Genomic DNA, 21,388 nt, shown 5'->3' on the forward strand with positions numbered 1-21,388 from the left:
ACGGGGAGAGGTGAGAATCCGACCCCGCTCTCGTTGCAGGTCAAGGATGGTCCAGGTGATGGGGGATGCCGGCTGCTGGATCCTGCTCGGGCTCTCCCTGCTCCCCATCGCCGTGCTGGGTGAGTGGCCCCCAGGGGCCAGATCCTGCCCCCATTCCCCCCTCCCCAGCTGTGAGCAGGGGCAGTGGGCGAAGAGCAAGGAGCCGGCGCCTGCCGGCGGCGCGAAGTAGCTGGGGATAATTAGCCAATAAAAGGAAACAGACACAAATAATGAACTACCAGCGCTAATGAATGGTTAGGGCGAAGAACAACCGGCTCCAGGAGGGGGCTGGGTCTGCAGGCTCCGGCGTGCCCGCGCGATGCCCTGGATTAGTAAGGGAAAAGCCCCCCCCCCAGTAGGCTGTGATCCCCCCCTCATGCTGGGCGAGACTTTAAACCCTTAATCCTGCTGGCTCGGCACCCCCCTCCGCCGAGCTGCCCCCACGGATCCTTTCTGCCCACCCCGTGTCCTCATCCCACGTGGCGGGGGCACGGTGACGTCCAGATCCTGGGGGATTTGGGGACTTCTGGAATCCCGAAGGAGTGAGAGGCTTGGGGTGAAGCTTTGTGGCTGCGATGGGGTGGGAATAGGGTGGGGGAAGGCGCCCGGGGGGGTCCTCACTGGGATTAGTGGCAGTCCCCAGCCAGCTTGGCTCTGCGGGGAGCATCCACCACCGTCCCCACAGGGCAGGGAGGGCAGCGCTTGGGGCTTTCTGAGAATTATGGGATTTGTGGGAGGGTGCCCGGGGGGGGCAGGATTACTGCAGGAAAAGGAGGAGGAAGAGGAGGAGGTCTTCATCTCTGCCATGCTTTATCCCAGCTTGGGGGGGGGGGGTGGCTTTCCCCCAGCGGGGTCAGGTGCCACCAAATTGCAGGGCAGGGATGGGACAAGACCCTACAGTGCCCTCCCGTCCCCCTAGCTCCCCCCACGCTATGGACAACCCCTCCAGCAGCCCCAGAGCCCATCCCCGTGGTATCTGGGCCCCTCTCCCCGCAGGCTCCCAGGACGATGGGAAGGTGATCCACATCAACCGGGTGCAGCACCAGGCTGTGCGCGTGGGGCTGGGGGAGCCCGTGGCCCTGCCCTGCCTCTTCCTGCTCCATCCCTCCGCCTCGCTGGGGCCCAACGAGCCCCCCGACCCTCCCCGCGTCAAATGGAGCAAGGTGCGCTCGGCCACCGGCCAGAGGGAGGACGTCCCCATCCTGGTGGCCAAGGACAACGCGGTGAAGGTGGTGAAAGCCTACGAGGGCCGGGTGTCGCTGCCCGGCTACCCCCGCGACCGCTACAACGCCACGCTGCTGCTGCGCGCCGCCCGCGCCAGCGACGCGGGGCTGTACCGCTGCGAGGTGGTGGCCGGCATCGACGATGAGCAGGACCTGCTGCCCCTCGAGGTGACGGGTGAGTCGCGGGGCAGCGCGCTGCGCGCTTGGGGGGGGTGCTTGTGTGAGCCGTGCACACTTTGTGAGCCATGCACGCCATGCGAGCCGTGCGCGCCATGCGCCCTGGGCGAGCCGTGCACCCTGCGTCCCCTGTGCGAGCCACGCAAGCCATGCACACTGTGCAAGCTCTGTGCCCCGTACAAGCCTCGTATCCCACATCTGTACCCTGTACGCTCTGTGCTCCTCGTGTGAGCCATGCGTGCCATGCACCCTATGCAAGCTGTGCGCCCCATGTGCCCTACACAAGCCCTGCACACCGTATAAGCCGTGCTCACCCTACAAGCCGTGCACACCCTACAAGCCGTGCACCCTCTATAAGCCATGCACCCTCTATAAGTCTTGCATCCCATCCAAGCCACGCAGCCCACGTGCCCTGCACCCCTTCTGCACGCAGTGCACCTCACGCACCCAGTGCACGCCACGCGCACTGCGCACCCCGTGCGAGCCGTGCCATCCGCTCTCCTTCCAGGCGTCGTCTTCCACTATCGCCCGGCGGGGGAGCGCTACGCGCTGACCTTCGCCGCCGCCCAGCGTGCCTGCCTGGACAACTCGGCCGTCATCGCCTCGCCCCAGCACCTCCAGGCTGCCTTCGAGGACGGCTACGACAACTGCGACGCGGGCTGGCTGGCTGACCAGAGCGTGCGGTAAGCGCACGGTGCGGGCACCCCTTGCCGTGGGCACCCACGGAGCTGAGCACCCCCCTTTGTGCCCCTCTCCCGCAGGTACCCCATCACGCTGTCCCGGCCCGGCTGCTACGGGGACCGCAACAGCCTCCCCGGCGTCCGCAGCTACGGCCAGAGGGAGCCCGGGGAAGTGTACGATGTCTACTGCTACGCACGGGAGCTGCAAGGCAAGTGGCACCGTGGTGGCGGGCACGCGCCTGGGGACTTCGCTTGGCACGCTCGGTGCCACCCTTGGGGATGGTGACGGCTTTCCGACGAGCTCCACTCTCTTGCAGGGAAGGTGTTTTACGCCACGGCGCCGGGGCGGTTCACCTTGCAGGGGGCCCGGAGGCACTGCCAGGCCCGGGGGGCTTCGTTGGCCACCACCGGGCAGCTCTACCTGGCCTGGCGTGATGGCCTGGACCAGTGCGACCCCGGCTGGCTGGCGGACGGCAGCGTCCGCTACCCCATCAGGGTCCCACGCAGGAAATGCGGCGGCGAGGCCTCGGGCGTCAGGACCCTCTACCAGTTCCCCAACCGCACCGGCTTCCCCCAGCCGGCCTCCAAATTCGATGCTTACTGCTACAAAGGTAACGGAGACGGGCTGTGGTGCCACCACCGGGTCCCCGCTCGTGTCCCCAGGCACCCAGCCCACCCCCGGTCCTCCTCCCCACAGCGGACACGCCGGATGCCGGTGATTTCACCGCAGCGCACGCGGGGCAGAAGGAGCAGGAGCTGCCCACTCCCGACCCGCCGGGCAGTGACAACGTGCTGGTGGAGCACGCGGAGGAGCGCGAGGACCCGGCCACCTCTGGGGACACCCCACGCGTCGGCCTCCTGCCGCAACCGGGGGCTGCGGGGCCGGGGGAGGATGAGGATGAGCAGCTGCGGGCGGTGAGCGGCGGCGCGGCAACGTGGCGCGGTGACATCCCCGGGGCCAACGGCACGGCCCTGCCGCTGGCCACCACCTCCTCGCCGGCGTGGCCCCACGAGGACGAAGCCCTCAACGTGGTGGACCAGGCGCCAGGGAGCACCCGGCAGGATCCGGCCGGCAGCAGCCCAGCACCACCACCAGTGCAAGAAGCCCCCGACCCCGAGGAGCCCCCCATCGCTCTGCTGCCACGGTCCCAAAGCCCAGCCCAGGAGGTCACCAGCTCACCGACGGCATCGCCTGGCTTGGGGACAGTCCCTGGCACGGCAGCAGAGACCCCCAGCACCCCGCTGGGCAGCTCACGTGCCCCCAGAAGGAGCAGCTACGCCGGGCTGAACGGGCGCTACTTCCAGCTGCAGCGGCAGAGCCGGGACCCCCCGGTGGCTGAGGACCCCCCAGTGACCGAGGACCCCCCGGTGTCTGGAGATCCCACAGTGTCTGGGGACCCCACAGTGGCTGGGGACCCTACGGGGGCTGGGGACCCAGCAGGGACAGTCACCCACGCCCCCATCCCGGCCCTGGAGGTGAAGGGGGCTGCAGCCAACGCGGTGGAGACGTGGAGCATCGCCCACACCGGTGCTGAGAGCCCCCCTGGGGGGGGTCCCTACCCGCTCTCCAACGAGGTGGAGGATGAGATCGGCCACAGTAAGTGATGCTTGGTGGGGGGGGGGCGCAGGGGGGTGGTGGTGGCAGTGGTCTTGGGGTGCTCCAGCCCAGGGGACCCCCACCTTGTGCCATCTCTTGCAGAGCTGCTGGCACCGGCCACTGCCCCGGTGCCCCCGTCACCGAGGGATTCTCCGCAGTGGAGCCCCCGCACGGCCCCGCGTGGTCCCGGGGGGGCTGCATGGACGTCCCTGCCACCGTCACCACCCACCCCCGTGGCTCCCCACGGTGCTTCCGACCACCAGGATGTCACCACGGAGGGGGCACCGCCCCACGGCCCCAGTGCCCGCGGTGACTCCCCCTGGCTGCCTGCGGATGCCACCGAGGACTTCTCCGGGGACACCCCTCCCAAGGAGGACGGTGACCCCATCCCACCACGGCCCCCGCTGCCCCCAGCCCCGCTGGTGGCCGATTTCCCCGAAACGTCCCCGCAGCCCGGCGGAGATGGCAGCGGGGCCCTGGGGGACGGCTCACTGGAGAGGCAGAGGAAGGCAGTGACCTTCCTCCACCTGCCCATGGGGCTCCCGGGCACCACGGTGGCGGCTTCTCCCCATCCCCATCCCCATCAGGGTGGGCTGAGCCCCACAGCTCCCCAGGGGACACCCGAAATGGGGGCTGAAGCTGGCCACGAGCACCCAGCCGGGTACGGGGATGCGGGGACAGGGACGGCTGAGCCGAGGGACGAAGCAGCCGTCACCTCCGTGGCAGGGGACATCCCCTCGCCTTCACCCACAGCCAGCGAGGTGACCCCGCGGGGTGGCTCCGAGTGGCCGGCGGAGGGCACGGGGGAGGCAGAGGACGGGTCCACGGGTGCCCCCCGACCCTTGAGCCCCACGGCGCCGGAGCTGGAGGGAGCCGAGCATCTCCTGCACCCCCCAGCCCCCCGGCAGCCCCCCAGCCCTAGCGAGGAGGACACCTCAGGGGAGGCAAAGAGGGAAGACCCCCCCACTCTGGAAACCCACCCACCAGCTCCCACCGACACCCCTTGGCCATCATCCCCCACTCCCCACCCATGGGTGCCGGAGGTGCCCAGGTCCCCGAGCGCAGAGCCGCTCTTTGAGCCGTCCACAACTGGGGGGCCCGGGGGGGCCCCGCTGCTGGATGCCGACAGCGGGAGCGGCGAGGAGCCCTTGCTGGAGGAGAGGGAGCTGCTGGCTTGGACGGGCACCGGCAACGCCAGCCGGCACGGTGAGCACAGTGCCATGGGGTGCTGGGGACGCTGGGCACGGTGCGGTGCGGTCCCATGGGGTCAGGTTGAAGGCAGAGGTTTTATCCAAGCCAGAGAGCTCCTCGGGGGACTTCGGTGCTCGTTTTGTGCCTGTGACAGGTTCAGCGCGTAGCCGGGGTTTCTCAAAGCGCACTGAGCTCTTAACACGAGCCAGGAAAGCGTCCTCCTAAATATTTAATATTTGCAGTCGCTAATAATAATCGCTAGCGAGGCGGCTCCTGGTGAGCATACACAGCCTGGTAGTGTCTGGGAAAAAAAATATGTATATATGGAACAAAAATACATGAGATTTAGAGCCACCGAGAGGCGGAAAAGTCGCCGTGGTCCATGCGCCAAGGCTCTGGGGCAGGGCCAGGAGTGGGTTTGCGCCGTCCCCACGCTGCCAGCAAGGAGCTGGGGCTGGCGATGGGGCTGGGTGGGCATCCCAGTGCACGATGCAGCACCATGGGTCAACGGGGTGGCTGGGGGCGAAGCACCGGGGTGCCCCCCGTGATGGCACCCGCTCCTACCCCGCAGCTCCGTCCGACCCGTGCCAGAACAACCCGTGCCTGCACGGTGGGACCTGCCGTGCCAACGGCTCCGTCTGCAGCTGCAGCTGTGCCCAGGGCTTCACCGGGGAGAACTGCGAGATCGGTGAGCGTGCCGTGCCCCCTGTGCCGTGCCCGTGCTGCCGGAGGGGTCGGCGTGGGCAGGGGGGGTTGCCGGGGGTCTTGGTGTGCCCAAAGCCCCCCGCTGTCCCATCAGACATCGACGACTGCCTGTCGAGCCCCTGCCAGAACGGCGGCACCTGCATCGACGAGGTCAACTCCTTCGTCTGCCTCTGCCTGCCCAGCTACGGGGGCAGCCGCTGCGAGAAAGGTGGGGAATGAGCGGCACGGGGCAGCCCCCTCGTCCCACCCCCGTGGGCAGCATCCCTGGCCAAATCCAGCCCCTGCCCCTATGGGGACCCAGGAGCCTCTCCCCCTGCGGTGGGGAGCGCCTCCGTGCACCCCGGGGTGCTGGGGGCTGGCCGCAGTCCCCAGTGTCCCCATGTCCCCGCAGACACGGAGGGCTGCGACCACAACTGGCACAAGTTCCAGGGCCACTGCTACCGCTACTTCGCCCGCCGGCGCTCCTGGGAGGACGCGGAGAGGGACTGCCGCCGCCGCGCCGGGCACCTCACCAGCATCCACTCGCAGGAGGAGCACGGCTTCATCAACAGTACGGGGTTTTGGGGGGAGGGCGGGGGACAGGGGGACCCCCCAGGGACGGGGCTGACCCCATCCCAGTGCTCAGCACTCCCCGCGATGCTGGGGTTGCTCTCTGTGTTTCCAGTTTGGGTCATTTTCATGCTACATTGAGGCTGTTGGGGCTCGGGGTCTGGAGGGGGCAGTGGGTGAGGAGAGGGTCCCCTGGGTGCTGGCACAGGTCCCCATGTCCCTCGTGCCCTAGCAGGACGATCCCATCACTCTCCAGCCACGGACCCTGCAGCCTGGAGAGCTCCTGGAGCTTTCCAGGCACCGGCACCCCTGGGTGCTCCTCACCTCCATGGGTGCAGGTGTGGGTGGCTGGGGACCCCCCCTCACCCCTTTCTCACCAGGTTTTGGGCACGAGAACACCTGGATCGGGCTCAATGACAGGATCGTGGAGCAGGACTTCCAATGGACGGACAACACCGGCCTGGTGAGGTCCATGGAGGTGGCTCCTGCTGGGGCGCAGGGTGCGGGGTGCGGGGTGTGGGTGCTCTCATCACCCCCCCTCGTCTCCCACCAGCAATACGAGAACTGGAGGGAGAACCAACCCGACAATTTCTTCGCGGGCGGCGAGGACTGCGTGGTGCTGGTGTCCCACGAGATCGGCAAGTGGAACGACGTGCCCTGCAACTACAACCTGCCCTACATCTGCAAGAAAGGCACGGGTATGAGACAGGAGGGATGGGGGTGGCCCCGGGGTCCCCATCCTGCAGCCCCAGCCCAGAATCCCCATCCTCCATCCTCATCCCATGACTCCCAGTATCCCCATCCCAGCCTCTCCATCCCATGGCCCCCATCATCTCCATCCCATGGCCCCCATCATCTCCATCCCATGACCCCCATCATCCCCATCCTTCATCCCCATCCTCCATCCTCATCCTTTATCCTCATCCTCATCCCAAATCCCCATCCCATGGCCCCCAACACCCCCATCCCATGGCCCCCACCATCCCCATCCCCATCCCCACCCTGCAGCCTCCAGGCACCTCCTCATCCTCAGGAAACCTCCCAGCCCCTCCCCAAGGAAAACTCGAGCAGCTCCCCTTAATCTCCATTATATATATATTTTTTCCCCACGGTTAATTCTTCCCTCTCCGCCTTAATTTGCTTAATTTGCCGCCGTTAAAACTATTAAGTCCTCATTCCTTATCTTGGAAGTTATATTAACCTCCAGCTGTTCGCTGTGAGCCGGAGGAGCGCGCCTCCCTCTCCCGCCGGCCCCGCGTAACGATGTGCTCGCCCCGATAAGGCCGTTAATTACCTATGTAAATCCTCGGGAACACCTCGCTGCGAATCTGGCAGAGGAACCCCTCCTCGATGGACGGGCTCTGTCACGAAGCCGTCGCCGCCGCTCGGCCTCGTGGAACCGGCGGCGTGTGGGGGGTGTCCCCAAGTCCCCCTCCCGGTGGCTGGGATCCGGGTGGTGGCTGACGAGGGGTTTGTGTCCCCCCCTCCCCCAGTGCTGTGCGGGCCCCCGCCGGAGGTGGAGAACGCCTTCGTCGTGGGGAAGAAGAAGGAGAAGTACAGCATCCACTCGAGCGTGCGCTACCAGTGCGAGGAGGGCTTCACCCAGCGCCACATCCCCACCATCAAGTGCCACAGCAACGGCAAGTGGGACCGGCCCAAAATCCTCTGCACAAAACGTTAGTGGGGGCCTGGGGAGGGGTGGGAGGGGGGTTTGGGAACGGTGCGTGGGTTTGGGGGCTCCCTGACCCCCCCCCTCCCCGGCCCCCTTGCTCTTTGCCCCCCGTTAGCCAGGCGGTCGCACCGGGCGCGGCGGCACCACCGGCACCGCCACAGCCACCCCCACCACCAGCACCACCACCACAAACCCCGCAAGGAGCGGCGAAAACACCGCAAGCACCTCCGGCTGGACTGGATGGAGGAGGGCCACTACTTCTAGAGCCGGGGTTGGGGGGGTGGGGGGGGGAGCAGCAAGCACAAGGGCCCCCGCGGGCGCCCCGGGACCAGCCGTCTCTGGGATGGGACGTGGTGACGTTTCCCGACCCCCTTCCCTCCCACCCGACCCCCTTCCCTCTTTTATAACCTCCCCCCCCCCCCCTTTGCTTTAGCTCCTAGGATGCCCGGCCCCGTAGGGAATAGGATCGGGCGGGGGCGGCAGCGTGTGCGTCCCCAGCCCTCCCCGCATGCCCCACGCTCAGTCCTCGACCCCGCGGGGCCGTGCCCGCACCCCCAAGGTCGAGCCCCCAGCCCCGCACGGGGACCCCCAAATCCCCGTGGAGCCCTGGGGGGGCTGTTCTGCAGCTGGCTGATTGCCCCTGCTGGGGTCTGGTCCCCTCCACCGGGTTTTTTGGGGGGAGGGGGTCATGCAGCAGCCCCCCACCCATCACCCCGACTGCCCTTGGCCATCGCATCCCCTTGGATGGCTCCAGTTTTTTAACAGCCTCCCCGTCTTCCTGCCCACGGGGCGTCCCCACGCCTGGCAAGGGGTCCCCGTCCCTGTTCCTGCCCCGGCTCGCGGGGCTACCCCGCACCAGGGCCCTCCCGGCTGGTTTTGGGGTTGGATTTTCCCTTTTCCGTTCATTGTCAGTTCCCCGTTGGAGTTGGCGTGTGTGTGTGTGTACGGCGCTTTCTGATCTCTGCTGTTTGCGACGTGACTGCCGTGTCCCGTTCCCCTTCTCCCCCCCCACCTCTCCTCCTCCGTGGCATTTCTGACTCTCTGCGTTTCTGTACTGCTGGACATTTTAATAAATTTTTTTAACAGTTCAGTGGCCCCCACCCTGTGCTTTCCTGGGCTCCCGGAGGAGCGGGGACCCCGGGGACGGTCCCTCTGAAGTGGCTTGACTTGGCCGGGACCCGGCGCGCGGTAACGGCGCTCTCCATCTCCTTCCTTTTGCCACCCCGAAATTAATTTGAAGCAGACACATTCCTTCTCCGCCGGCTCGTTTCGCCAGCCCTGCTCATGAGTCACGCCGGCGGTGAGCCTGATGAATTCATCGGGGCGCTGCCTGCGTTAGCCACGGGTGCAGGGGCTGTGCCACCGCCCCGGCTGCCATCCGTCAGCGGGTGACAGCCATCACCTGGGGCACCAGTGGCCCCCCCTGCCCCGTGCTCCCCTCCTGGGGGTCCCGGTGGCCAGGAGCGTCACCTTCCAGCAGCTATTTATTTTCATCAGTGCTGGGAGGCCGTAAAGGTGATGGATGGGCTGTGCTCAGCTGGGCTTGGCGCAGGGGAAGCCCCACGCGGCTGCTGAGCCCCCTCCGGCATGGGGGACCGCGGGGTCCCCGTCCCCTCTTTGTGCCCTGCTGTCCCTGCGGGGGCTCACGGGTTGCTGCCGGCACCGTGGTGCCTTGAAACTGCTCCCCCTGCTCGCTTGGGGCCGGTTCCGATAAATTTGTAGGGTTGCCACCGCTGGGATGCTCCTGGGGAAGCCTCAAAGCACGCTCAGCTCCAGCTGGGAGGGGGGAGTGGTGGTGCCGGGGTCAGCGGGGCTTTGAATAAAGGCAGAAATCAGGAGCAGGCAGGTGGGGACGTGGGGTGAGCGCAGTCCCATGGCTCAGAGCACCCCAGGGGTTCGTCCTGCGCCCACGCTGCCCCTCCAGGCCCCTCTCCGGCAGCCACCAGCAGAAGGACACACGGGAGCCTGGCTCAGCTCTCGAAAGCAGCCGAAGCTTTTATTTCACCTAAGTCCAGCTCGCAGCACCGGGGCTGCACGAAACTTGGAGCCGGCGCCCGGCCGGGTCCGTGGCCTGGGCCAATGCCTGCGGGCATCTGGTGGCCACGGCCGCTTCTGCTCTAAGCCAAGCGCGAAGGCGAGAGGCTGCAGCGCCCAGCCCCGAGCAGGCGCTGCGGGTGCGTGGCTCAGCCTGCACCGGCGACACGATTTTGGGGACATGACCTGTGGCGTCCCCAAGGCTGGGTTTGGCTCTGCGCAGCCCCGGCGGCAGCGCGGAGCTGGCGAACCCGGTCCTGCTTTGCTCCTGCCAGGCTTTTTGCACATGCAATGCGCTGATTTCTAAGCGATAACTGCAGGTGGGCTGGGGAGCTGGCACCGGCTCCGAGCGCGGGCCTCCTGCCCGGGTGGCTCAGCGCTTTCCCCTCCCGGTGCCTCAGTTTTTTCCCCCCCAAGCATCGCTGGGCTTTGGTGACAGCGGAGCAGGCGCTGCCACCACCCGGGCTCTTCCAGTTCAATGTACAGAGCCACAACCCCAGGGGGGGAAGGGCTCCCAGCAGAGTCCGAGGATGCTCCGCAGCCACGCGGGGCAGGGTGCCCCATTTGGGGAGCCACATCACACACGGTTAGGGTGCCCCCCGCCCTGCTCCTTCTCTGGGGCAGCCTCGCCAGCCTTCTTGAAGCAGTACACCCCGAAAAGCTTGTACTTTTTGTCCGGGAAGCCCAGGTTACGCACGCCGGGCTCCCGGCCACCGCAACGAGCCCTCGGGTTGACGATGGGGTAGCGGATGCTGCCGTCCTCCAGCCAGCCGGCCTCGCAGCGGTCCAGCAGCTGGATCTTCCAGGCGGCGTAGAGCTGCCCCACCTTGGCCACGGCCGCCCCGTTGTTCTTGCAGGCTTGCACCGCCTCGGCGTAGCTCAGCTTGCGGTACGTCTTCAGGAAATAAACTTTGCCTGCAAGGGGGGGGGGGGGGTGGAATAAAAAAGGGGCTTGTCCGTGGTGGGGGCCAGGCTGGGGCGCAGCGTCTGGTACCCGATGGGTGGGAGACGGGGCAGGGGGGCTCAGGGTGGGCTGCTCAGCCCCACGTCCACCTTTATGGGGAGCCAGGACACCCCCTTTCTGCCCTCACCCCCCCCCCCCAGATGAAGGCGATGGAGGAGGAGAGCAGCCGGCCCCTTGGCGGGGGCAGATTTATGGGGGCTGCGTGGCGGCGGCCGGCGCTGGCTCCTGGTGGCGATTACGCCCGCTATTTATCCTGCCTGCCACCATTAAATAAACATCCGCAGAGCCCCCCCTCCGTGCTGCCCTGCCAGCCGGGAGGAATTTACACAGCCCCAGAGCCCTCCTGGCTCCGATCTGTCTTGCATGGCCCCGGCCTCATCCATCACCCGGGCCATTTGCTGCTGCAATTACCTCCGTCCCCTGCTCCTGCCCGGGGAATACAGGAGCCTGGTAGGGACCGGGTGCCCCAGCCTGGCCGGTGATAGGGGCACGTGGATGTGTCCTGATCCCTGAGGAGGGTTCCCAGCACTAAAACCTTCTTGATGAGCTGGGGAGCCCTGGGCAGGGACGTGCAGCCAACTCCTGCTCTCACCTGGGGCTGAGATGCTGGGCAGCACCCAGCAGGACCCCAGCACCAGAGTGGAGGGGGAACAGGAGAGGGACATCCCCTTCTCTCCATGGGGAACCACCACCATGGTGCTGGGAAAAGACCCCCCAATCCAGCTAAAAAGCGGAGAAGTGCCTCAGTTTCCCCTGCACCCCCTTGCCTTTACCGTTGAGGTTGGAGGTGAAGCAGAAGGCGTCGTAGTGCTCGCTCTCCTTGTGCCGGTAGCCGTAATTGCGCACCCCCACCGGCGTGTCCTTGCGGCCGCACTCCTCCCGCGGCCGGGAGATGGGGTACTGCACGGAGCCGTCCTCCAGCCAGCCCGCGTTGCACCAGTCCATGCCCTCCAGCCAGGCCTGGTGCAGTTGGTCGTGCGAGGCCAGGATGCCGTCCTGCTGCAGGCACGCCTGCTGCGCCTCGTGGAAGTTCAGGGTGTAGCGGCCCAGGCGCGGGTGGTAGGGGAAGATCACACCTGGGGGGGGGGCAGCAAGCAGGGTTGGGGCATGTGGGAATCACCCTGGGGTCCCCCCCTTGCACCCAACCAAGGGGGCAGCTGCATCAGGGCGGTGCGTTACGGAGCAGCCCGGTGCTGTGGGGCATGGGGCAATGGTGGTGCCCGCATGGGACCGAACCCCGGTGTCCCCGCAGCGAGTGCGCACCAACCCAAGCAGCGTGGCCGTGCCTCCCGAACCCCTAAAAGAAGCTTTAATCCTTTTCTCAGCACCCCCAGAATGTCTCAGCCCATCCCGACAGGCAGCGGGGCCACCGTTCAGCTCAGAGCCACGTGCGGCACCGACGCTGCCACGCGTCCCGGACCCCCGGTGCTTTACGAGGCCGTGCTGCTATCTGTCTCTGCCATTTACGAGCTGCCAGCGCGTAAACCTGGAGCAACAATAAAAGCCAATAACAGATGCAATAAAACACGGCACACGCTGGGAAAAACAAGCGGCCGTAAAGCTGAGCTCGGGGACGCAGCGCTGGGAACGGTGTCCTGGCCATCCCACGGAGGATGCCATGGGGCCACCCGGGGTCCCCCCCTTGTCGCCATGCCCCAAAAGGGCCGGGGCCGTGCAACTACCTTCAAGGTCCAGCTTGACCATGCCGGTGTCGTCCTCGAGCTCGTTGGTGACCTCGCACTCGTAGCGGCCGTAGTCCTGCAGGGTGACGTTGCGGATGATGAGCGAGGCGTCCCCGAAGCCGTCCTCCTGTAGGGCCGTGCGCCCGCGGTAGCTGCCGAACGCCCGCCGCGCCTTCCCCAGGGCCACGAAGACGTCGACGAAGGCCATCGGCTCCGTCACCTTGGTCCACTTGAGGCGGATCTCATCGGGGTCGTGGGCCGAGACGTCGTAGTGGTAGCGGCAGGGCAGGATGATGGTGCCGCCCCGGTGCGTCACCACCTTCCCCGGGGCCGTCTGCACCACCACGGCCCCGCTGTCCCCCTCTGCAAGGGACACCGAGCTCAGCGCCCTCCCCGTCCCCAAACCTGCCCCGGAGGCACAGAGTTTAGCCCTGCACAGTGGGAAGGAGCCACGGTGTGGACAACGGGGTCAGGGGGCACGTGGAGATGTGGGGAGCACCTTTTTGGGGTGGAACTCCCCTCTTTTGCGGGGCTTTGCAGACCACGTGGGCAGCTCCGTTGTGCTTTAATGAACGCTAAACCCAACGCCCCGAAGGCTGCAGGCTCCCGTGGAGGGGGGGGGGCACCCTGGCACCCTGCTGCACCCCCCCACGAGGCCACTCACCCATGACGTGGACCACCTTCTTCCGTCCCCGGGGGCTGGGCGGCGTGTCGGAGGCGAGGACGCCCACCAGGAGCAGCAGCAAGGCCGGGCCAGCGGCCCAGGACCCTCGAGGGCGCATCTGGGGGGGGGGGGGGGGGAGAACCCTCAGCACCCCCCAGCACCCCCAGTTTGGGGGGAGAGGCCGGGAGAGCAGCGGATCAGAGCCCCCAGCCCCAACTGGTCCCCACCCCACACCCCGCATAAAACAGCCCCAGGGACCCCCACCCACCCCAAGTGCCCAGACCCTGCGTCGCCCCCACCCCGCCGAGCGTCCCCCACCCCGCGGGGCCCCCCCCAAGGGCTGCGTCGGCGCTGAACTCCGCTTCACCCGCTCAGTTACAGCCGGGATGAATATTTCATGGCACACGCTGCGGGCTGGATCTCTTTAGTTATTTATGGCAGCGCCGGCACATCTGGAAACTGAACTGATGGCGCGGGAGGGGGGCAGCGGCCGCCCGAGCCCCCCCATCCTCCCCACCGCCCACCGAGCCCTGCAGCCCCCTTTTTTGGGAACAACCCCAAATCCCGCTTGGGGAATGAGGACTCTGTCCCCCTATGGGGTGCCCGGGGGGGGGCTGCGATCCCCGCTCCCCGCCGTGCCCCACATTTGCCCCCCACCCGCTTCGCCGAGGGGCTGCGACCCCCGCGCAGGGCGCAGGGGGCTGGGGAGGGTGCGCGGCTGGGGGCGGTGGCACCGGGCCGTGTGTCCCGGCCCCCCCCAGAGGGTCCCGGGGCCGGGTAGGGGTCGGGCATCCCCTGTCCCCCCCCCCCCCCCCGTGCCCCCCCCCCCGGCGGCGGTCCCGGTGCAGTGTTGCAGTGCGGGGCACTGCGGCGACAGCGCCGGGGCTGCGGGACACCGGGAACCGGGGGCGGGCAGCGCAGTGCTGGGAGGGGGGGACACCGCTCCGACCCCCCCCCTACACCCCCCTACACCCCAAATCTCGGTTCCCACCGGCAGAAGGGTCCCGGGACCGGGGGTAGGGGCTTGATAGGGGGGTGGTCCCGGCCCCCCCCCCCCCCTCCCTCTCCGGCACTCACCGTGGCTCCGCGGCTCCCGTGCCCGGTGCCCGGTGCCGGGGGGGGGCCGGGAGAGCTCCGGTGCTGCCGGTGCTGCCGGTGCGGCTCCGCGCAGGGGGCGGCACCGGGAGCCCGGCCCGGCCCTGCCCCGGCTCCCGGCGCTGCGCAGGGCGCCCGGCTCGCCAAGGTCACCGGTACCGGCACCGGCACCCCGGGACGGCGGCTCCCGGGGCGCTGGGAGGTTTGTGGGGTGACCCCGGCTCTGTCCCCGGTCCCTACAAGGGCAGCACCCGGGGGTCGTATGGGGGGGCGCGGGTGGGGACCCTCGGTTTGGCGAGGGTGTGAGGGGGCACCTCCAAGACACCGCCAGCACCTGCACACGGGTGCATGGACACCCATGTGTGTATGGAGCCCAACCCGTGCACAAAGCCCCATAAGTGTGCACAAAACCCCATAAGTGTGTACGAAACCCCATAAGTCTGTACAAACCCCCCTAAGTGTGCACAGCCCCCCTGTGTGTGTGCACGGCCCCCCTGGCATGCACAAAACCCCATGTGTGTGCACAGACCCACACGCGTGTGCACGGACCCCACGTGTGCACAAAACCCCAGAAGTGAGCACAAAAACCCCAAAAGTGAGCACAAAAACCCCATAAGTGTGCACAGACCCCCCCCACGCCTCTGCACACACCCGTGCATCCCTTGCACACGCACCGAGCATCCCCGGCCCCATCCCAAGCACCAAGGGCAAGCAAGGGCAGCGCAGGCATTGGGAGCCCCCCCCCTGGCCCCCAGCCCCTGCAGCTGGCACAGGGGGCTTACGGGGGGGGGACAAAGCTGAGGGCACAGGGTGCAGGCAGCGGGGTTACAAAGCCGGACCCAAACTCCTTTATTTTGTAAACATTTTTTTCCCTGGCGTGGTCCCGTCCTTCCTGGGAGCATCCGGGTGGGCCGGGGGCTTCGCGACACCCCCAGCCCCCCCCCCAGCTGCACCCACGTCCCCGCAGGGTGCACCAGGTCCCCCCGCCAGCACCCCATGGGGACATTGGGGTGCGGGGGAACGGGGACCGGAGCATCCTTGGGGACACCTCTGCCAGCTCGGCCCCACTGCAGGTGGTTTTTTTTTTGGGGTGGGCAGTCCCCCCTCACTGGTACTTCTTGCCCATGCTGGTGGGGGCGCTGGGCAGGAAGAACGCGGGGCGGCGCAGGCAGCGGAGGGCCAGGAGCTGCGGCCCCAAGGCGTAGAGGACATTGGTGACGAGGAAGCTCCACCAGACGTCTTCGGGGGTCTGGTAGGGGAAGGGCGTGCGGGAGTGCAGCGAGGAGCCCAGGTGAGAGAACTGAGCCTGGGGACACAGGGCAGGGGGTAGCACGGGGTGCCCGGCCCCAAAGCTGCCCCCCCCCTGTGCCCCCTATCTCTGCATCCGCCGGCTCGCTCCAGCCTATTTCTGTCGAGATTACCCACTCCGTTCAGATCCACCGAGGAAAAAGTAATTATCGGGCTCCGGCAGCGGCTCTGGGAGCTGCTCCAGATGTGGGTACGGCCCCAGCCCCCTCCCCTTTTCGCTCCCTCCTGGCTGGGACTGAAGCCCCCCACCTGCGCCACGGCTCCGGCGAACACCAGGCTCCAGTCGGGCATCCAGGAGCAGCCCGGCCGCAGCAGCCCGTAGATGCAGAGGCAGAAGAAGGGGAGGACGTAGAACAAGTAGAGCAGCATCTGGTGGAGCGGGGACATGGAGGGTCACCGCGTCCCCCCACGGCACGGGGGGGTCCCCACGGGATCCATCCCTATCCCCCCACCCCACCCCGGCCACCCTCACCTGCACTTTGGGGTAGGCAACGGGGTCGCGCAGGTAGGGCTCGTGCTGGTAGATGTACTCGAAGCAGGAATCAGCAGGACAGTCCAAAATCACCTGCGGGGGCAAAGGGGGGGATGCAGGGGACCGTCGGGTGGATGTGCCCACCCCGTCCTCCCCACGGCACCCATGGGACCCCCCCCTGCAGGCGCCCAGCGCTCACCATGCCCCTGAAGAAGGTGAAGGCGGCCACCAGGACCAAGAGCAGGACCAGCAGCACGTCCTGGGGCCGCTGGTGGAGCCACTTGCGCTGCTCCTCTGCAACCTGGGGGGGGGGAAAAAAACACCACGGGTTGGGCTCCGCTCCCCACAATCGCTGCCCCCCGGTCCCTGCCCCTTTTTGGCTCACCTGCTCCGCCGTGAGACACGGCAGGGCCCGGGGCTGCTGGAAGAGCTTCACCCCAGCCCAGATGGGGATGAGGACGTAGGGCACGTTGAGCAGGAAGGCAGGGCTGATGTCGGAGCTGTACTTGCCTGGGGAGGAGAGCACGGGGTGGTGACGGCGCCCAGCCCCGTGCCAGCACCCGCTGCCCCAGGAGCTGGGGGTGCTGGCGGAGCTGAGCGCTGGCAGCAGGCCCCCTCCGTGCCCCCGTACCTATCAGGTTCCCGAGCAGGAAGACCACGATGCTCATCATCAGAGAGCCCAGCCAGAAGAGCCCCAGGCTCCTGTAGCTCTTCCTGCAGAGACAGCAGGGATCAGACCCCTCTGCGAGGCTCAGAGCCGCCCTTCCCCAAAATTCGGCACCCCTCCGGCCCCTCCGAGCCCCGGGAAGATGCCGCGTGGCAGCGGGACCCCCTCTCCTCCCCGCTCACCGCTGGCTCATGGCCGTGATCATGGCGAGGTAGAGCCCGTAGTGGACGACGCCGTCCCAGTAACAGATCATGATGCCGTGCGCCGTGCGCAGGTACGGCTCGCCCTGCCCGGGGGGAGAGACATCACAAGATTTTGGGGGTTTCCCGCATTTTTCCCGCATTTCCCAGGGGACCTGGCTGCTCTGGGCGCACTCCAGCCCCAAGGATTTGGGGAGCAGGAGCTGCGCCCGTGCGCACGGAGCCGCTCGCCACGAGCCCCCCAGGCAGGACGAGGCGGTACCTCCCTCACGTAGACCTCTGCGAAGCCAGAAACGAAGCCATCCTCCTCCAGGGAGATGATCAGGTCGACGGCAGAGGTGAAGGAGAACGCCACGAACACTGCGGGAGGGCGGCGGGGGGCCGGCTCAGCGCGCAGCCCCCCCCCTCCCCACCGCCTGGGCCACGGGTGCCGGGCACCCACCCACCCGAGGGACTCACCGCAGAACAGGGGGTCCTGGAAGTAGCTCCCTGCTCGGAGGAAGTAGATGATGGAGACCAGGCCGGCGAGCACCAGCACAACCGTCAGCACCAGGGGGCTGCTGTGGGACAGGTCGGGGGGTTCAGGCACCCCGCAAGGGGGGTGGCACCCCGTGCACGAGCCTGTGCCCTATTTCTCCTGGTCCGGGTGAACCCCCTTAGCACCCCCTGGTCCTGACAGATCTCCAGGGCCTGAAATAACACTGGGGCAGGTGAAACCCAGGGGAATTTCAGGTCCAGTTCCATGGGAAGGGTTTGCCTGGATGAGGCTGCCGTGGCAGGATGGGCAGGAACCCTACAGACACGCACCCCATTGTGGCTCCAAGCTGGGTTTTCACCCCAAAATGCGTTTTGAGTTGGAATCGCTGAGATTTCCATCTCCCTTCTGAGGAGCAGAGCTGCCAGCCCACTTGAACACAGGCGGCTGCTCGCTGATGGACTGCTGTAAGAGGCCGTGTAAACCGATTATAAAGCAAACCAGCAGTGAGAAGACAAATACTGCAAATTTGTCCTAAGAGTGCAAACAAGTTGTAGGGAAATCTGTCCTGAGCTTGCTGCTTCTCTTCCAAGAAGCAATTGCATTAGCTGGAATAGCTACAGGTCTGGTCCAGCCAATTCTTCGCCTTCTCATGCTATAAAGCTGAAAACATCGTGGCATTTTTCACTCAAGCCTTTAATGCTGTTACCAAAGGGAAGGAAAACGTAAAGCCCTGGCTAACTGTCTGCACAGGCGCTGGTGTCAACAGCTTGCCCTGGAGAAACTCCAATTACCAGCCCCAGCAATCCCAGGCTCGTGTTCGCCTTCTGCGGGCAGAAATGTTCTTCTAGGGGATGGGATGGGATGGGATGTTGGGATGGGATGGGATGGGATGGGATGGGATGGGCATCACAAGCAGCTCCGAGTGGGGCTGGGTTGCTCCTCACCCCCCCTGCACGCACTGGGCGCCCAAACCCAACAGCCACTCAACAAAAACAAACACTCCATCAAATAATTGAACCGTCTCCGCCTAAGTGCGTTATTACCAGCGTATAATTAATTACTCCATAACTGCTCCCATGGAATGATTAATTCCAAATTCAAACGCGCGCTGTGGCGGAGCAGCACGGCACAGGGCTCTGTTAGATGTCACCCTGCGTGCAATGGGTTTTGGGGCACACCAGGGCCACGTCCCACATCCAGCAGCATTTTGGGGGCTGTGCTTGGGGTGCCCAGGTCCCCCTGCGAGGGTGAGGAGGGCGCTTTGAGGACAGCATCGCTCAGCACCGCAGCCTGATCAAGAAACATAGAGTCATATCCCTGCCCCATCCACACAATGCGAGGGCAGGAGAATAATATTGTTACGGGCTCCAATTTGGGCAGCACGCTGGAGGTGCTGGTGCTCCTAACGGTTACTGATGGGTTTCATCTGGTGTCACGTTAAGCAGGAGAGCTCGGGGGGCTCAGAGGGACAGATCCGGGTGCCCCAGTGGCAGGGCTGCAGAGCACCGGTGCTGTGAGGGTGCAAGGGACGAGCCGAGCCCAGGGGGTGGAAGGGAAAGACCAAAAAATGCAAAGGAAAATCGGGAGGTTATAAAGTGAAGCTTTAGGTTGGGAAATCCTCGGTTCTGCAAGGAGAAGTTTGGCCGAAAGTCCTTGGTGCTCAGCGGGAAAGCCGAAGGAGAAATCAGCTGTGCAAAGAAACGCGTAACAAAAGGGGAGAGGAGGAGGATGGGGTCCTGGTAGGAAGGGGAGGATGGAAAGTACAGAAAATTGAGAAAAAGGATAAGGGGAGAGCCCAGAGCTCCTGAGCGTGGGACTGGAAATAAGAGAGGAGCAAGCAGCCGGGGGTGGCTTTACAAAGGGAAAGAAAACGAGCGAGGGGGGTGGTGGCAGGGCTCCGGGGAGCCATGCAGAGAGCTGACAGCAGCTGGTGGCACAGCCACTCGGTACAAACCCCCCAGGGCTGCTAAAAATGCCCAAGGAGAGGGTGATGGAGAGCCGGGGGAGAGCTGACCGGCCAGAACATGGCTCTGTCGGGTTTTCCAGTCCCCGGGGGTTTGGGAAGCAGCGACCCCGGCCACGCTGCACGTTGTGCAATGAGGCTGAGCAGCCCTGCTGTATGTCTGCTCGCTGATAACAGGATTTATGTCATAAACGCAGCCGTGAACCACGTCGGCACAGTCCCAGCCCGCAGCGGCCTTTCTATGGGTTCGGCTAGGACAGGAGCACCCCGGACCCGGCGCTGTGCCTTGGGCTCCAGCAGGACCCCAGCTCCATGCCCCAAACACTGCTCCCCCCTCTCCAGGTCCGGATGGGACCCAAGGGGCTGTCCCAGCTGGGTCTGCTCCCACCGACAGCTCCCTGACCCCACAGCCTTATCCTGGGACAACCCGAGCCCCCCTCACACCCCTCAGCCTGGAGCCAGCGTCCCGCACCAGTTCAGGACCGGACCTCGCCCCAGTTGCCCCCCAGTTGGGATCGCTGCCACCAGCACCCAGCCAGACCCAGCGTCCTGCCCCAGAAGCTTTATCCCAGGCTGGTCCCAGACCCACACTCACTCCGCCAGTGCCACCAAGCCGCTGACACCAAAAGCCAAGGGGAAGGCGAGCAGGGAAGGGGCGAGCGCGCCCGGCACGGCGGGGAGCTGCATCCCCACCGCCACCGCCGCTGGGAGCCCGGACTTCGGCCCCAAGGCTGGGCAAAGAGGCAGCGCCCTTAAAGAGCCAGAGCCGCCCCCAGCAGGAAGGTGAAACCCCCGGGGGGGTCTGAAAAAGGGTGAGGGGGTCCCAGGAGCCCCCCGGCCTCACCACAGGACCACAGGGTTGCAGCACTCGAGGGCTGCCTCGAGGTACGGCACGGCCGGCGGTGGGGGATGAATAAATGCGTTCCAGAAGAGGCTTTGAATGTTTGGGGATTGGGCTTTTTTCTTTTTTTTTTCTTTCTTTCTTTTTTTTTTTTTCTTTTTTTTTCTTTTTCAATTCATTCCGGAACCCTTAAGCACTTAAAAGAGCCAAGAGGACGCACCTCTTGAGATCTGTAAGAGGCAAAGAGAAGCGCTTGAAAGGCAGCACTTCATCCACGCCTTCAGTAAGGAATTGAACGGAGCAGAAAGCAGGAGCTTTGAGGTCTCTGCGTCCGGCTGGGAGCCCGGCATTAACCTGACCTCCTCCTCTCCACCTCTCCTCCAGCACAAACCTTCACCTCCGCACCTGCCCGGGGAGAGACGGGTTTACAAAATCCCACGGCATTTAGCGGACCCCGAAGGCGGCCGCTCAACCTTTCACCTTCCCCACAAAGCCTCCACCACCGTGCCACTGTGTCACTCTTTTGCCCTCTTGCTTCAGAGTCCGGGGACTGAATTAACTGCCCTGCACTTTGCCCTGGGCTTGCTCATCACCGCCGGGTGCCGGAGGACTCCGAACACACCCGCGTGCCCCGTCAGCGCCGAGGCAGGGCCACGAGGAGCAGCACGACCCGCGGGGAAGGAAGGGCACGAGCCTAACACCAAGGGGTCAGTCTCCGGGGCTCGGTAATGAGGCTTGATTTGGGGCTGAGAAGCCACCCAGCAGCCCCACTCGTCCAAAAAGCAGCACGACAGCCTGTAAAATAATAAAAAGGGTGAAAGCAGGTAATGAGGGGCAGCTCAAGTGATAACCTTCAGATCTTCCAAGCCACCGAAGGCTCCAGAAGTGTCCCAGCAGGTTTCTTGCTCTTGCAAAGACAAACGAGCCCCAGCTCCTTTGCCTCTCCCCAGCCAGGCGATTGCAGCGGGGTCTCCTGTGCTGTGCTGCCACATAAACATGGTCAGCACGGGCACTCGTGCTCGGCCACGAGCACCAGGAATTCATTCTTTGATCCAAAAGAGCCCAACTTCGGTGACCTTCCGAGCACGCCACCACAAGCGTGTCTGATTAGGTTTCTGAAGATGAAATCCCTGCTTTGTAGGTAATGATGGCAAGGAGGAGGACTGCGCTAAGTGGCTTGCTGAGTT

The 21,388-nt window shown here is 65.7% G+C and overlaps 3 protein-coding genes across 3 annotated transcripts; 1 reads left to right on the forward strand and 2 right to left on the reverse strand.

Moving 5' to 3' along the window:
* Positions 1-46: 46 nt before the first annotated feature.
* Positions 47-8,097, forward strand: NCAN (neurocan; the record flags this gene model as incomplete). The annotated part of the gene is given in 14 exon segments (XM_084302608.1): positions 47-119; positions 1,036-1,437; positions 1,948-2,122; positions 2,201-2,340; positions 2,437-2,730; positions 2,817-3,716; positions 3,819-4,922; positions 5,479-5,595; positions 5,707-5,820; positions 6,004-6,162; positions 6,542-6,624; positions 6,715-6,859; positions 7,655-7,839; positions 7,954-8,097. Coding segments are annotated over 14 exon segments (4,035 nt in total).
* Positions 8,098-10,444: 2,347 nt separating this feature from the next.
* HAPLN4 (hyaluronan and proteoglycan link protein 4) lies at positions 10,445-13,295 on the reverse strand (the record flags this gene model as incomplete). Its single annotated transcript, XM_084302929.1, has 4 exons — positions 10,445-10,782; positions 11,605-11,907; positions 12,514-12,876; positions 13,178-13,295. The coding sequence occupies 4 exons, from the start codon at positions 13,293-13,295 to the stop codon at positions 10,445-10,447; spliced, it is 1,122 nt and encodes a 373-aa protein (XP_084159055.1).
* Positions 13,296-15,377: 2,082 nt separating this feature from the next.
* Positions 15,378-20,047, reverse strand: TM6SF2 (transmembrane 6 superfamily member 2; the record flags this gene model as incomplete). The annotated part of the gene is made up of 10 exons (XM_084302914.1): positions 15,378-15,578; positions 15,830-15,949; positions 16,053-16,145; positions 16,252-16,353; positions 16,438-16,562; positions 16,684-16,766; positions 16,902-17,005; positions 17,182-17,279; positions 17,379-17,479; positions 19,956-20,047. 10 exons carry the CDS (start codon positions 20,045-20,047, stop codon positions 15,378-15,380), a joined length of 1,119 nt encoding a protein of 372 aa, XP_084159040.1.
* Positions 20,048-21,388: the final 1,341 nt, after the last annotated feature.

This window comes from Netta rufina, assembly GCF_964035555.1.
Source record: "Netta rufina genome assembly, chromosome: 28".
Classification (NCBI taxonomy): domain Eukaryota; kingdom Metazoa; phylum Chordata; class Aves; order Anseriformes; family Anatidae; genus Netta; species Netta rufina.